The 16,810-nt window shown below is 39.7% G+C and overlaps 1 protein-coding gene across 1 annotated transcript in view; it reads left to right on the top strand.

Moving 5' to 3' along the window:
* The window catches only part of LOC135225637 (uncharacterized protein DDB_G0271670-like), a 30,285-nt gene extending 28,154 nt beyond the window's left edge, over nucleotides 1-2,131 (top strand). The window contains exon 2 of the mRNA XM_064264963.1: nucleotides 1,092-2,131. Coding sequence (XP_064121033.1) covers nucleotides 1,247-2,131 — 885 coding nt within the window. The 5' untranslated portion in view covers nucleotides 1,092-1,246. The remainder of the gene's footprint in view (nucleotides 1-1,091) is intronic.
* The last annotated feature ends 14,679 nt before the right edge of the window (nucleotides 2,132-16,810 follow it).

Raw genomic sequence — 16,810 nt, 5'->3', positions numbered from 1 at the left:
GCGCATCTAAGAAGATCATTTATATATCCAATTAGATTTTCATAAAGCTCCATGTCTTGATGTCGTTTTTTTTTTATTTTTATTTATTATTTTTTATTTTTGTCTTGGTATCTTTAATTCAGTTAAAACTGATAAACGAATTCCAGTGCTAAAAAGAGGAACAGATTATCGCTGTGAACATTTCTCGGCCATCGTCTCCCATTGCCATAAAAAGTCATCTCACTGCAGGGAGTACAAATGATTGCACATGAACCCTTTAAATATCTCTTAACTGGTTCATGATTTCTGCATGATATGAAGCGGACATATTGCCTGTAATTTCAATTCAATAAGATCTCGACCCTAGTTATCCCCTTCTCAAAAGTCAAAGGTCACAGTCACTTGTAAAGCAAAGTCGAAATGGACGCTCACGCGGAGTTAAGTCCCCTCAGGTTGCCTGGAAACGCCTCACACATTTTATTCTACGCCATGTCATCCGCGCCAAGTGCTTGATCTTCTCATGATCAAACCATGGAACAAAAGCCATCAAAGACGACAACTTCGACGATTGTTCCATCGCCGAGACTGTTTTGTGCCTCGTCCACTTTGTTATGGAACGACAATCCAGGTTTATTTTTTTTGAGGTGACGCCAGTTTAGGACGAGCTTGTGTACCCGTCGGCTCGTAATTTTCGAAACAAAAGCAGGTCTGGGCGGGTGTGTGTGTGTATGTGTGTATGCGTCTGTCGAAGATCATAGGTTAAAAGGTCATGGCTCTTTAGTCGTCCTGTGTTTATGGTTTTGCTTTTGCAGAAGTGATTATCGGCCGGCCATTGTTCGTCGCAGTGTTCAAAAGGACGTGACTTCAGTAAATATAGACTTTCGGAAACACAAATTCAATAGTCTCAGACTTAAGTTGATGATGACACGTCTCTCATTGACAAAGGCTACTGATGAGCCTTATTGTCATTTTCGTTTTTAGGATGTGTTTAACGAAATGATTCAGATGACCCCTTTTTTTTACAAGTGGATAAAAGGTCAAATGGGATAGTTTTTAATGTTCATTTTTAGCATGACAGTATGATTTAATCACTGAAATTCTTCCTCTTCCAGGTTAATTGTGGAAATATGTGTAGTTCGTAAGAGACTAGTAATGAATTTATTTTTGAAAATCGTTTGAACTCCGCCCATCACTCTGGCGGTGAACACCAAAAGCCGCTCTTGGCAGTGGCTGTTACGGGAGGCGTTCCACATAGCGTAATCGGATCATGGACGAACCTGACCACAAACCAGACGAGGGCGCTGCCCCGTCTGGCAGAGCCCAAGAAGACGGGGGGGCGACTTCTTCGGGCGTCAGTCGGAGCAGTGTGGCTGTGTTCTCGAGCACGGCCATCACCTTCTCCAGCAGCACCAGCACCAGCCTCCACACTTCCCAGACGAGTTACTCGACCTCGACTGAGCCCGTCAGCATCCTAGGCAGAGGGCGGCACCACTCGACGACGAGTTCTTCTGGCTCCTTTTCGGTGAGCCCTAGGCCCACCGTTAAGTTTTCCGAGCCAGATGGAAGCCATTACCGAGATCGCACGCCGGACAGCCCAAGGTTCCGAGTTCAGGGGCAGGAGAGTCCGAAATTCAAGTACCACGAAGGTGGGGGGTTCAAGTTCAAAGTTCACGACGGGTCGTCGTCGGCAGCAGTGAGCCAGAGAGGCGCGTCTCACGCGATCGGCAGCATCCCCGAGTCCTCCACCTACAACGTGAGCGAGACCTCGTCCAGCTACAACAGCTACTCGACCGAGTCCTCGAAGCTGGTCGGGACCTCCTACCGGTGCCCGGACAGTCCTCGGAACAAGACTAAGATCACTCGGACGCCCCATCGGAACTCTATCATCGCTTCCATGGAGCTCAAGGTGCCCTCTTTCCACGAGCTGCCCGGCCCGACTTCGCCGGGGATGATGGGGTCGGGTCTCACGCCCATCATGGGGCACCCGGAGAGCAGGGGCCTGACCATTCTGTCGCCCCATAACCCCACCCCAGAGCTCCACTTCTCCTCCACCTTCACCGTACGGACGCGCAAGGGCAAGACGATCGTCTTGCCCAAGCTGCGTATCCCCGCCTTCCATTCACATTCTCACGACAGCATCTTTTTAGGGTAAGTGAAGTGTGCCTTTGGTGTGAGTTGCACATAATGCTGCTTTGGATATAGGTAAGTTAATTAACCTGAGATTTAGCAGACAGAGCATTGCATAGAAATACCTTGTTTATCATGAAGCGATCTTCAGTAAACATTTTGTTCTAAAACGAGATGTAAAAAGAGTTGCCAGTGATGTAACAAACTATTTCATTTAATATTGATTTAATAAATTAAAACTGTGTAGAAAACTTTTTTGATTTTTTAATGTATGGTACACTTTTTAAAGAGTATTTTGCAGTAAGACATAACACGGAATCTTTCGCAAAGTATAATTGTCAAATGGGACCCGTTTGCCACAGCCATAATTTGTATTCTTCTTATTCGAGTTCATCATATAACTAATGTGATCCTCGTTAGTTTTAATTACGTTGATTCACAAAGGGTTTATCTTACCTTTTATACCATTAAGGTTCCTCTCATTGAGAATTTAGCGTTCATGGACTTGCAAAACATTTCCTGTGACCTCAACAGCATTCCGTTAAGGATGCTAAGAAATTTATGACATAGCTTTGTCATGTTAAACTTGAACTTGTGTTATGAAAGAACTCTCACTTCTACATTTTTTTTAACTGGAATGTGAATTTCACTGTACTTTCAAGTCCTTTAAAGGATGATGATATGGATGATAAAGATGATGATGATGATGACGACGATGACGACGATGACGAAGATATGAGATCGATGATGATGAAGATGATATGATATGATAAAGATGATGACGATGAAGATGATATAGCAAAGAGGATGATGAAGATATGATATCGATGATGATGAAAATAATATGATAAGATAAAGATGATGATAATGAAGATGTAAATATTTAGCAAAGATGATGATGAAAATGTGATAAAGATGATGAAGATGATATGATATGATAAAGATGATGACGATGAAGATGATATGATATGATAAAGATGATGACGATGAAGATGATATAGCAAAGATAATGATGAAGATATGATATCGATGGTGATGAAGATGATATATGATATGATATCGATGATGATGAAGATGAAGATGATGTAGCAAAGATGATGATGAAGATGTGATAAAGGTGATGAAGATGATATAGCAAAGATGATGATGAAGATATGATAAAAATGATGATAATGATGAAGAAAATATGATAAAGATGATGATGATGATGATGATGATGATGATGATGATGATGATGATGATAAGATAAGGATAATGATGAAGATGATATGATAAGGATAATGATGATGAAGATATGATAGAAACAATGATGATGAAGATATGATAGAAACAATGATGATGAAGATATGCTGTCGGTATTGATGAATTAAATGATCTGATATCGATGACGATGAAGGTGATGATGATGATGATGATAAGGTAGTCAGAGAATTGTGTGGGTGGGTGGGGTTGCGCGCGAGCGAGCGAACTCGGGTAACTTGATTGCTTCCGTAATACCACATAGCGTTTTCTAATCCTCGCCCAAATCACAGCCAGATTAATCGACCGTCTCTCCAAATGATTCGCGGAAATCCATTCCACCTACTGATGGCGATATGGCCCACCAAAGACTTTTTATTTCTGTTTTCATTTTCATACCGTTTCCCCTTTTTCCTGACTTTTTCACCCTTGTCCTTTCCCACCTTCTCATTGTATCCATTGGCTTTTCCTCCTCTGTCTTTTCACCTCTTGGAATGTATTCACTGGCTTTTTCAACGTTGTCCTTTTTCCCCTTGACATGTACCCACTGGCTTTTTACCCACTGGCTTTTTAACTTTTATCCTTTCTCCCATTTTCATGTACCCACTGGCTTTTCCAACTTTGTCCTTTCTCCCCGTTTCATGTATCTGCTTGCTTTTTCATCTTTGTCCTTTCTCCCCTTGGCATGTCTCTCCTGGCTTTTCCAACTTTGTCCTTTCTCCCCTGGGCATATAACCACTAAGTTTTCATCTTTGTCCTTTCTCCCCTTGGCCTTTATCCACTGGCTTTTTCACCTTTGTCCTTTCTCGCCTTGCCATGTCTCTCCTGGCTTTTTCACCTTTGTCTTTTCTCCCCTTGTTGTGTAGCCCCAGGCTTTTTCATCTTTGTCCTTTCTCCCCTTGTCATGTAGCCCCTGGCTTTTTCGTCCTCGTCCTTTTTCCCCTTGTCATTTATCCCTGGCTTTTCATCTTTGTCCTTTCTCTCTTTTCCTTGGCTATCTTGGCTCTTTTACCCTTGTCCTTTCTCCCCTTCTCATGTAGCGCCAGGCTTTTTCACCTTTGTCTTTTCTCCCCTTGTTCATGTAGCCCCTTTCTTTTTCACCTTTGCCCATTCTCCTCCTGGCATGCATCCACGGAATTTTTCTCCTTTGTAGTTTCTGCACGGTTTCCCTCTTTCAAGATCCTTCGGAGCCTGCTCTGCTTTAAGACATAAAGGATGCCAGTCCTGTCGGCCTCCGCATTTGAAGAAAGTAAACGAGGATATGATCTAATAGTATTTCAAAGCGAAATTACACTGGACTATTATTGTTATTATTTTTTTAAATAAATCCTCGCTGATGTAATTATAAATCTATATTTATAAACACATATACAGAACGAGAGCTTTCGAGAACCTGGTTGAGTTTCCTTAACAGCTGATAAGGAGGATCGAGCAGGTTCTCGAAAGCTCATTGTATATATGATTATTTATTTACACTTACACGAGGATTTCTTCACCATCTTAGTGACTCGTGTGATAAGGAGATTTTTTGCCAGTTATTATTATTATTATTATTATTATATTATTATTATCAGGTAACAGACAGCTTGAAACCACTCGTAAGTTCACAAAATCACTTAAACGTCGGATCTAGGGGTTGGTTAAGTACTGTCTCAAGACCTTGAAGTGTCATCTCCATTTACAGTCAAAATGATTTCCAAGGATATTGATTCACGAGCCTCGGGCCTTATTAATAATTGTAAACAGGATGTTTTAATTCAAAGGCTTCAGGAAGGGCAGGTTTTGATATAATTATAATGTTGTGATCAAGCCGCGTTGCACCTCAACATTTGTGTGTTGTGATTTCTGCATTTCCCCTTACCTTTTATTGCGTTTTTCAAATGAACACATTTGGAAGCTTGAATTGCAAGTCAGTGGCTCCTTGGTTGGCTTGTTCCATGTGAATAGGGTTCATCCTCTGAATATGATGATAATAATAATAATAATAATAATAATAATAATAATAATAATAATAATAATAATAATAATAATAATAATAATGTATTATTATTATTTTTGAGGAAGCTGATGGGGAGAGGAAAACACCATCAGCTTCCTCAAAAATACAATGCGCAACTGGAACACAATACTTACAATCTCTGGAATAAGACTAACAGAGGTTAATATCAGGAGAGGGATCTTCCAGGGCGACTCACTGTAGTAGCCATGATTCCCATGGCAAAAGTGCTGCAAAGGGGCAACAGAATTAACCATCTGATGTTCATGAACGACATCAAGCTGTATGGTAAGAGCATCAAGGAAATAGATACCCTAATCCAGACTGTAAGGATTGTATCTGGGGACATCAGGATGGAGTTTGGAATAGAAAAATGTGCCTTAGTCAACATACAAAAGGGCAAAGTAACAAGGACTGAAGGGATAAAGCTACCAGATGGAAACAACATCAAACACATAGATGAGTCGGGATACAAATACCTGGGAATAATGGAAGGAGGGGATATAAAACACCAAGAGATGAAGGACACGATCAGGAAAGAATATATGCAGAGACTCAAGGCAATATTCAAGTCAAAACTAAACGCCAGTAATCAGATACTGCGCAGGCATAGTGGAATGGACGAAGGCAGAACTTCGCAGCATAGACCAGAAAACGAGGAAACATATGACAATACACAAAGCACTACACCCAAGAGCAAATACGGACAGACTATACATAACACGAAAGGAAGGAGGGAGGGGACTACTAAGCATAGAGGACTGTGTCAACATCGAGAACAGAGCACTGGGGCAATATATGAAGACCAGTGAAGACGAGTGGGTCAAGAGGGCATGGGAAGGACTGATAAAAGTAGACGAAGACCCAGAAATATACAGAGACAGGAGAAAGACAAGCAGAACAGAGGAATGGCATAACAAACCAATGCACGGACAATACATGAGACAGACTAAAGAATTAGCCAGCGATGACACGTGGCAATGGCTACTGAGGGGAGAGCTCAAGAAGTAAACTGAAGGAATGATAACAGCGGCACAAGATCAGGCCCTAAGAATCAGATATGTCCAAAGAACGATAGATGGAAATAACATCTCTCCCATATGTAGGAAGTCCAATACAAAAAATTAGAGGCATGATTCAGTAGCAAAAGCCATCCATTGGAGCCTGTGCAAGAAACACCAGCTACCTTGCAGTAATAAGTGGTACGAACACCAACCTGAAGGAGTGATAGAAAACGATCAGGCAAAGATCCTCTGGGACTATGGTATCAGAACAGATAGGGTGATACGTGCAAATAGACCAGACGTGACGCTGATTGACAAAATCAAGAAGAAAGTATCACTCATTGATGTCGCAATACCATGGGACACCAGAGTTGAAGAGAAAGAGAGATAAAAATGGATAAGTATCAAGACCTGAAAATAGAAATAAGAAGGATATGGGATATGCCAGTGGAAATTGTACCCATAATCAAAGGAACACTAGGCACGATCCCAAGATCCCTGAAAAGGTATCTGGAAAAACTAGAGGCGAAATAGCTCCAGGACTCATGCAGGAGAGTGTGAACCTAGAAACGGCGCACATAGTAAGAAAAGTGATGGACTCCTAAGGAGGCAGGATGGAACCCGGAACCCCACACTATAAATACCACTCAGTCGAATTAGAGGACTGTGATAGAGCAAAATAATAATAATAATAATAATAATAATAATAATAATATTTGTGTGCGCTGGAAACAGACCCTTCTTCAAACAAGTTTTATTAAAAAATAAGTGCAGAATTCACAGAATTGATTTGTACAATATTCTTCAATTCTCCTTATGATTATCCTTTCTGGCACGCTGGTATTATAAAAGCAGCTGTCCAATGTTCATCGTGCTGTAGATCGTCAACGGAAATTTCGGGCGGGCTGGTGTAATCAAAAGCAAAACTGGTTTATCAGGGACAGGCTGGGGTCGTCACAGGTGGTTTCGTAGGTCGGGAACAGGCCGTAGTCGTCAGGGGTCTATCCGGTATTTCTTGTTATTCTTCTTTTCTGGTTTCAAGGCGTCTACATGTTTCGGCCACCTCGTTTGGCCATCTTCGGGACGGGATCGCTGAGTGCCAATGGTCTGTGTCAGATGTATTCACGCTATTTATTGCATTCGGTTGGCTTGAAGAAACAGGTACCTCATTTTCATTGGGCAATACCTGTGACGTCACGAGCGATGTCATCAGGGGGCCCGTTGCTGGTTTGGCTGTCCTCTTCGTGGGCGGAGCCTCATCCTTATTGGTGATGGTGGAGGTCCCCTCGAAGGGCGTGCTACCAGGTCGTCTTCAGGGCGAGAGCTTGAGCTGCGATCACCCTCAGGGTTACTAGGGACGTCCTCAGGATCCCTCTGGTGCGATGGTCGTTGTGAGGCGGTGTCTGCTGCTCTCCTGACGGCGGTGGGGAGGAGGAAGGTCTCCTGTGTGATGTTCAACTGGGCTTCTCTCCTCCGAGTGCAGCGCTTCTAAGATTCGCAAACGACGTAGATCGGGTGCCTGGTACGATAACCTCGAAGTTACCGACGATGTCCCTGCGTCGGATTCTTTTATTATGGGGCAGTCCTTGCATGATTAAATACCGCTCCTTCCTGCGCGTGACAGGAGATCCTCTGGAGAGGCGCATTGACGTCATCCCGATGTAAGTTCGAGGCATCCTCGGATTGGGCACGTGTATCTGTAAATGACGTTCGTCCTCTTCAAGGGATCCTGCAACGGTGCGGGGTTATTTTTCATAATAAGACTGCATGTTTTTTACTTGTATAAAATATGATCAAGTTGATCTGCTTGTTGTTGTCGGTCGGGGAAACGTGATTCCTGATTATTTCCCGTAGGGCGCGCTCGTCTTCTTTATACCGCCGATGGAAGGTGCCCTTGTAGAAAAAATTAATTTTCTGCTGGGGGTCTGGGCGGGGTTCCTGTAGGTACCATTCTTCCATGCTCTTCATGAAGACGTTCTGGATGCTTCGGTTGGTGTGTCCGTTGTTTACTAGGACCTGGGGCACTTCCATCTCCTTATGGGTGTCTGCCCATGTTGAACAGTGGGTATAAAGAAGACGAGCGAGCCCTACGGGAAATAATCAGGAATCACGTTTCCCCGACCGACAACAACAAGCAGATCAACTTGATCATATTTTATACAAGTAAAAAAACATGCAGTTTTATTATGAAAAATAACCCCGCCACGTTGCAGGATCCCTTGAAGAGGACGAACGTCATTTACAGATACACCGTGCCAATCCGAGGATGCCTCGGAACTTACATCGGGATGACGTCAATGCGCCTCTCCAAGAGGATCTCCTGTCACGCGCAGGAAGGAGCGGTATTTAATCATGCAAGGACTGCCCATAATAAAAGAATCCGACGCAGCGACATCGTCGGTAACTTCGAGGTTATCGACCAGGCACCCGATCTACGTCGTTTGCAAATCTTAGAAGCGCTGCACATCGGGAGGGAGAAGTCCAGTTTGAACATCACACAGGAGACCTTCCTCCTCCCCACCGCCGTCAGGAGAGCAGCAGACACCGCCTCACAACAACCATCGCACCAGAGGGATCCTGAGGATGATAGAAGCATTAGCTCTCATCCTGAGGACGTCCCTAGTAACCCTGAGGGTGATCGCAGCTCAAGCTCTCGCCCTGAGGACGACCTGGTAGCACGCCCTTCGAGGGGACCTCCACCATCACCAATAAGGATGAGGCTCCGCCCACGAAGAGGACAGCCAACCAGCAACGGGCCCCCTGATGACATCGCTCGTGACGTCACAGGTATTGCCCAATGAAAAGTGAGGTACCTGTTTCTTCAAGCCAACCGAATGCAATAAATAGCGTGAATACATCTGACACAGACCATTGCACTCAGCGATCCCGTCCCGAAGATGGCCAAACGAGGTGGCCGAAACATGTAGACGCCTTGAAAACCAGAAAAGAAGAAATAACAAGAAATACCGGATAGACCCCTGACGACTACGGCCTGTTCCCGACCTACGAAACCCACCTGTATACCTGTTGACGACCCCAGCCTGTCCCTGATAACCAGTTTTGCTTTTGATAACACCAGCCCGCCCGAAATTTCCGTTGACGACCTACAGCACGATGAACATTGGACAGCTGCTTTATAATACCAGCGTGCCAGAAAGGAAAATCATAAGGAGAATTGAAAGAATATTGTTCAAAATCAATTCTGTGAATTCTGCCATTATTTTTAATAAAATAATAATAATAATAATCAGCAATTATTTCTTTCAAAAGGTTACGCGATTCTATATTGGCTATAAAACTTTATCTCTAATAAAATCAGCTAATTTTGTCTTTAACAAAAAGGTTTCAGTTTATATATCCATCAGTGAGTTATGAAACTTGTAGTTAATTTCCACTGAAAACAGTAACGCATTTCCTTAAATAAAAGTTAAGTGTTTCGATTCCATCACTGAATTATGGAACTAGTAGTTAATTTCCAATGAAATCAGAAAAATGTGTTCTTAATGAAGCTAAAATTTAATTTTTCTAATCTATCAATAATTAATAAAGCTGGTAGTTAATTTCCAATGAAATCGCAACCACCAACTCCCCACCCAAAATACAAATTTAACCCTTAATGGTAAGTTTATTTTTCACGTCCATCATTGATTGATTAAACTGGTAAGGAATATCAGCAATATAAAATGTCAAATATTTATTTACAATTATGTCGTCCGCACCACATCACCACATGGAAACTCGCCTCGCTAATTGAGTTTAACCATCTACCGTTTAGGTTGCATAAAATACAGGAATCTGCATCGATCGACTATTTTGATATTACTCTGTAATACGCTGTTGGTCTCGTTCTCCGGCGAACGACTACATAAGCAGACCACGAAGCCTAAGTCGAGCAACCGGTAACCGATGAATAATACCGATGAATTATTCATCGAGTCTTTTAATCGCCGACGCGGGTCGCTGCCACACAGACACCAGGTTTATGTTTATATTCATGCCGCTATTTATTCTTCATTATTCACGAGTTGCGAGTTCGAAACGCTGCACTTTTGAGATCAGTGCGTTCATGTGCGCATGATAGATTACATTTGTTACTGCTATGAGGATAAATGTGATTTCATTTTGACTGCGGTAGGTTCTTTGTTTTAGGAAATGTTATAGTAATTTTTATAAATGTAATTATTGGGGATCCAGGTTGATTTTTAAAATTTATTTAATAACCTCATCTCTTAATAACTACGAGAGATGAGACGAATCTAATTCCAAATGGTAGGTGGTGCCTAATCGAATTTCCAGAAATTCGTAATGTTTCTTTTTGCCATTTCAGGTATATATATTTGTCGTGGTCACTAGAATTTTTTTTTTTTTTTGGGGGGGGGGATTTTTTGTTCTTGGTTCATGCAAAGTCATTATTCATCAGGGAAAGAGCAGTTGAATAATATATATTTTTTTTTTGTGTACATGAAAAATATAGACATGTCATTACCTGCGCCAAAAAGTAACCAGCAAGCAAAAAAAAAAAAAAAAAAAACCTGAATTATATTATTCCTGGTTGGATTTTTTTTTTTTTTTTTTTTTTTTTTTATAAAAGAAACTGAAAATCACTTTACGTCAACGCGACCACTTCCCATTGAGGAAGTGATGGCATATTCAATATTTTTATACATATTTCGTAAAAAAAAAAAAAAAAAAAAAAAAAAAAAAAAAAAAAAAAAAAAAAAAACTTTTGTGGTCATAAGCTGTGTACTGTTAAGTAAAGGGACACTCTTGATCTTTTTAAATTCAACTTCCTTTACTGAACTGGTCCCTTCCCTTATCAGATTTATTAGTTGAACAGCTTCAACTATTAAATTCTAGCTAGACAAAAATCAAGAATAAATCTGGATTGTGTCCCAGTTTTAATATTTTAACGAATTAGTTTAATTTTTGTGCAATTTTTTTCCCCGAAGAAACATAGAATCTATTTCCATACAAGGTTAGGGCTTCATTCGTCTTTGCAATTGACCAAAGGATATTTTTCATCTCACTCACTGGACCTTTGGAAACCTCAGCAGAGGGATAGGCAGCATCATTTTTCAAGTTTAACTTCAGCTTATAAGAGTGTATTGTAACTCACCTTTAATGTTTGTTCTTGGAAAACACCCATTGCGACTTTTTCGTCGTATTCTTTATCAGAAGAATAGAGATAGCCTGTTTTTAATATTTCCTTGGGCATTCTCATATTAACGAATGAACTGTTCCTCTATTTGAAGAAGATACCAATTCATATTTCATTAGTTAACTTCTCGGGTAATACGATATTCGATCTCCTCTTCATCTCTTTAGAAAATAAATACATATATGTTGGTTGTTTTTTAAATTTATCGTTATATTTTCACCTTATTACATCTTACAGATTTCATATTGACACATTTCTAGTCCTTGTATTTTGACTGAATTTCACTGCGGTGAGAGTCCTTCAGCTCTGTATACAAATGAAAGTATTTGACGTAGAACAGAATTTATGTAGATGGAAGTAGTTGATACGAAAAAGAATGTGTGAGTTAATTAAAGTATATGACATGGAAAAATCATTATGTTAAAGATAGTATCTGACCTGGAAAAGATTATACATGTCAATGAAAGTAACGCCCATGGAAAAGAATCTATATTAATGAAAGTATATGGCATGGAAAAGAATCCATGTTAATTCAAGTATCTGACATGGTAAGGACTCCATGTTAATGAAAGTAACTGATACGGAAGAGAATGTATGTTAGTGAAAGTATAAACATGGGAAAGAATCCATGTTAATAAAAGTATCTTACATGGAAAAGAATCCATGTTAATAAAAGTATCTGACATGGAAAATAATCCATGTTATATAATGAAAATATCTGACATGAAACAGAATCAATGTTAATGAAAGCATATGACATGAAAAAGATTCTATATTAGTTAAACTGTGCGATATGCAAAAGAATCCATGTTAATGAAACTGCCTGACATGGAAAAGAATCCATGTTAATGAAAGTGCATGACACAGAAAATAATCCATGTTAATGAAAGTTTCGACACGAAAAAGAATCCATGTTAATGAAAGTGCCTGACATGGAAAAGAATCTGTGTTAATGAAAGTGCTTGACACGGAAAAGAATCCACATTAATGAAAGTTTCTGACACGGGAAAGAATCCATGTTAATGAAAGTACCTGGAACGGAAAAGAATTCATGTTAATGAAAGTGTCTGAGACGGAAAAGAATCCATGTTAATGAAAGTTTCTGACATGGAAAAGATGCCGTGTTAATGAAAGTGGCTGACACAGAAAAGAATCCATATTAATGAAAGCGTCTTGACACAGAAAAGAATCCATGTTAATGAAAGTGTATGACACGGAAAAGAATCCATGTTAATGAAAGTACCTGACACGAAAAGAATCCATGTTAATGAAAGTCCCTGACACGGAAAAGAATCCATATTAATGAAAGTGTCTGACATTTAAAAGAATCAATGTTAATGAAAGTATCTGCCACGGAAAAGAATCCATATTAATGAAAGTGACTGACACAGAAAATAATCTATGTTAATGAAAGTGCCTGACACGGAAAAGAATCCATGTTAATAAAAGTTTCTGACATGGAAAAGAATCCATGTTAATAAAAGTGCCTGACACGGAAAAGAATCCACATTAATGAAAGTTTCTGACACGGAAAAGAGTCCCTGTTAATGAAAGTGCCTGACACGGAAAAGAATCACATGTAACCCGGGCAAAGCATTGTAGAGTATGTCAGCTTGAATTTCCCTTAGCTCTATGTGAAAGAAAGCATCATCTTCTTTCTTTTGCTGTTTCTTCAGTTTTAGAAGAAAGAATCTGAAGTCTGAGATTTCACTGCTGTAACTTCAGTGCGTACTGAATATGTTGTTGATTTATGTCGGTGCCTTTCTACGATGAATATGGGAAAAAGCATTTGGAAAGTTGTATTTCGTGCCGTCCATGAGTTGATGAGGAAAAGTGTTTATCAATAATTTTTTTACATATTTATTGACTTACACTGCGTAAATTGATAGGGAAACGCATGTCACGTACTTTATTTGTTTTCATACTGGGCTACATTTACGTTTCATCCATGATATGAAAATATGCGTTAAATATTTTGCTGATCTGATCCCGCGACCTCTGCAGATTTAGAAGGAAAAATAAATTCCACTTCTCTCTCTTCTCTCTCTCTCTCTCTCTCTCTCTCTCTCTCTCTCTCTCTCGTTGCCTAAACTAGGCAAGACCCTGCCTGTCTGCTGCTTCTTCGCCTTCCCTTTTGACCGTGAGCAACACCTACGACGTCTATTGACGTTCAGACGTCGAGAATGGAATCCCATCAAGAGAGCAAAAGTTTGCGCAAACTTTGTTGAGGAGGCAAGCAAGCAGTGGGCGTTTCGAAGGAGCGAAAAGGAACATTGGCGTAATCACTTCGCTTCAGGAGGGAGGAAAAAAAAAGAGCTAATTCTAAATTCTCGGATGTATTTAGAGGGGAAACGTGACACGGGATGGAAGGAAAATGGCTCAGTTCTGGAATGTGTCATTAGGGGAGATGAAGGCTATTGAAACAAAATGATTAGGCGCTGGAGAGAAACGTCATATTGAGGCAGACTCTGAGAGTTCGGTCGATCAGGTGTGGTTTTCAATGTGTTGTAAATGCTTTTGAGAAATTTAAACGGTTTACTCATCATTTTCGCGAATTAATCCAGCACAGTTGTGCTTCCTCCCTTTTCCAGTATATGAGCATCCGCTAAAGAAATGGTAGTCTAATCTCCAATCACATTCTCCCTGTATGTTCATACCACTTAAACGTACACCGGTCCACGTCATTGCATGTCCTTTTCTTACCTCTTTTTCTTAAACACCTATGTTCCACGTAACAGTTGAAGGAGATTCTTATCAGTGGGCTCCATTTCATATGATGCATACAAAGCAAGCTCATTACTCTTGTCCTTTATTCCAATCTTTGCTTCTAGGCTTTTCAGTCTTTCTACTGATGTTTACACTATTTATTCCTAAGATCGTTTCATTCGTACCAACATTTCTCGAACGCCATTCTTGTTCCCACTGAGCTTAATTTTAGACGTTATTTGTGAACGTAAAATATTAGTTTTTTTATCACATCCTATTTGAAGAAAGATAACAGACCCACGCTTTAATCTACCCTGTTCCTACCAATATGTTATTCAACTTTCACATGGATATACATATATATGTGTGCGTATGCCTGTGTGAATATTAAATAACAGATAGGGAATATATATTTTATATATATTATATATATATATATATATATATATATATATATATATATATATATATATATATATATATACACTAGCATGCCTATGCGCAAATTCACGAAGGCAACCGATCCAGTTTCAGTTTCAATATAAAGTTTTGTTTCAGTTTCAATATAAGGTTGTGCTTCAGTTTCAACACAACTTTTTGTCCAGCTTCAACAGAACATTTTGTTCAGTTTCAGTTTCACGTTTTGCTTCGGTTTCAATATAACGTTATGTTTAGTTTCAGTGTCAAGATTTGCTACAGTTTCAATATAACTTTTGGTTCAGTTTCAGAGTCAAGATTTGCTTCAGCTTCAACAGAACATTTTGTTGTTTCAGTTTCACGTTTTGCTTCAGTTTCAATATAACGTTTTGTTTAGTTTCAGTGTCAAGACTTGTTTCAGTTTCAATATAACGTATTGTTCAGTTTCAGTTTCACGTTTGCTACCTTTTCAATATAACTTTTGGTTTAGTTTCAGTGTCAAGACTTGTTTCAGTTTCAATATAACGTTTTGTTCTGTGTTAGTGTCAAGTTTTGCTTCAGTTTCAGTATAACTTTTTTTTCCAGTTTAAATGTCAAGTTTCTCCTCAGTTTCAATATAACGTTTTTTTTTCAGTTCCAGTGTTAAGTTTTGCTTCATCTTCAGTATAACTTTTTTTTCCGTTTCAGTGTCAAGTTTTGCTTCAGTTTCAATATAACTTTTTTTCAGTTTCAATGTCAAGTTTCGCTTCAGTTTCAATATAAAGCTTCGCACCAGAAAGCTTTATATTTCCGAAATTCGGATCTTATTTCCTGGAGGACATGATCACATGGGTTCAAGAAGAGATGAAAGAGAAAGACCGACACCAATAATTGCTGAATGACCTTTTTTTCTTTTTCCTTTTTATCCTTTGTGGGCGTTATAACAACCTAAAGGAAAATTGGAGTAGGCTGTTATTGCAATTTTTTTTTTTTTTTTTTTTTTTTTTTTTGAGAAATGGTAGTTTTTATTATTTCTAAATTCTTCCTGTTTTTACTGAAGGGTTTAGCACCCTTAATCTTAATGGACTAATCCTTGCGGATTCAGGAGTGTCAAAGTGATGATTTATTATAGTCTGGTCAAATGATTTGTTTGACTTTAACGTAGTATATGGTTATTATTATCATCATCATCATCATCGTTATTATCCTCAGTGCACCTCACGCTTCAGGTTCTTTGCAGCGTACCTTCGGCCCCTAGCTGCAGCCTCTTTCATTCCTTTTTCTGTACCTCCGTTCATATTCTCTTTCTACCATCTGACTTTCCACCCTCTTTAACAATTATTTCCTACTGTTACTCCTTTCAGGCCTTCTTACTGTCCAATTCCTCTTCAGCGCTGAATGACCTTGTGGGTCCCAGCGCTTGGCCTTTGGCCTAAATTCTATAATCCAATCCAATCTAGTTCAGTCATTATGATTATCCTTGTTTTCAAGAGAATTAGCTTATCCCGTGTTGATACTGTCAGCTTTGAGAATATAAACGTGCGGAGGGAATAGCTTAGAAACTTCAATGTGCCGATTGAAACTGTTTCTTGACAGTATCTTAACAAACAAGAGTCCCCTGTACCCTGCAAAACCTGTCTATAGAGAATGGGTGTCAATTATTCTGTCTTGTTACGCACTTCAAAACATATTTTCAAACGCTTATTAGCATTCCCAGAAGATTCCCTCCGCCTTTAATAACAATTACGGTGGCACTCTGCTGAGTGCATGTGTGTGTTTGCGTGTACACGTGTGTGTGTGTGTGTGTGTGTGTTTTGTGAGCTATTTGAACGTGCATGTTTAGTCATATGTTCCTGTTCTTTTTTCAGAAGCCGCTAGGAACCAGGGGTCTGTCAAGAGTTTTGTTGTATGCTAGTTGTTCTAAAGTAAAGAATTCCTTCATACTGAATTCAGTTTCGGCAAAAGATGCAGGTGAATAGTCCATTGTTATCACTTATCATTGCCGTTTTGAAAGGTGTGATAATATTAATATGTAATAACACGGTTTTGTTTAGAGAATGCTGCTAAAGATTTTGAAACGGTGGAAAGTTACAAGCATCTAAAGGTGATTAGCTAAGGTTTCGTGTTTGTTAAGGACCCATGGTTTATTGACCATTATTGATCAAGCTTATGGAACAAGCCGGATTTCTGTAATATATGACGTCT

The sequence above is a fragment of the Macrobrachium nipponense genome, chromosome 20 (assembly GCF_015104395.2).
Source record: "Macrobrachium nipponense isolate FS-2020 chromosome 20, ASM1510439v2, whole genome shotgun sequence".
NCBI lineage: Eukaryota > Metazoa > Arthropoda > Malacostraca > Decapoda > Palaemonidae > Macrobrachium > Macrobrachium nipponense.
The sequence above is the reverse complement of the archived record's forward strand: the minus strand, read 5'-3'. Positions and strand labels throughout refer to the sequence as shown.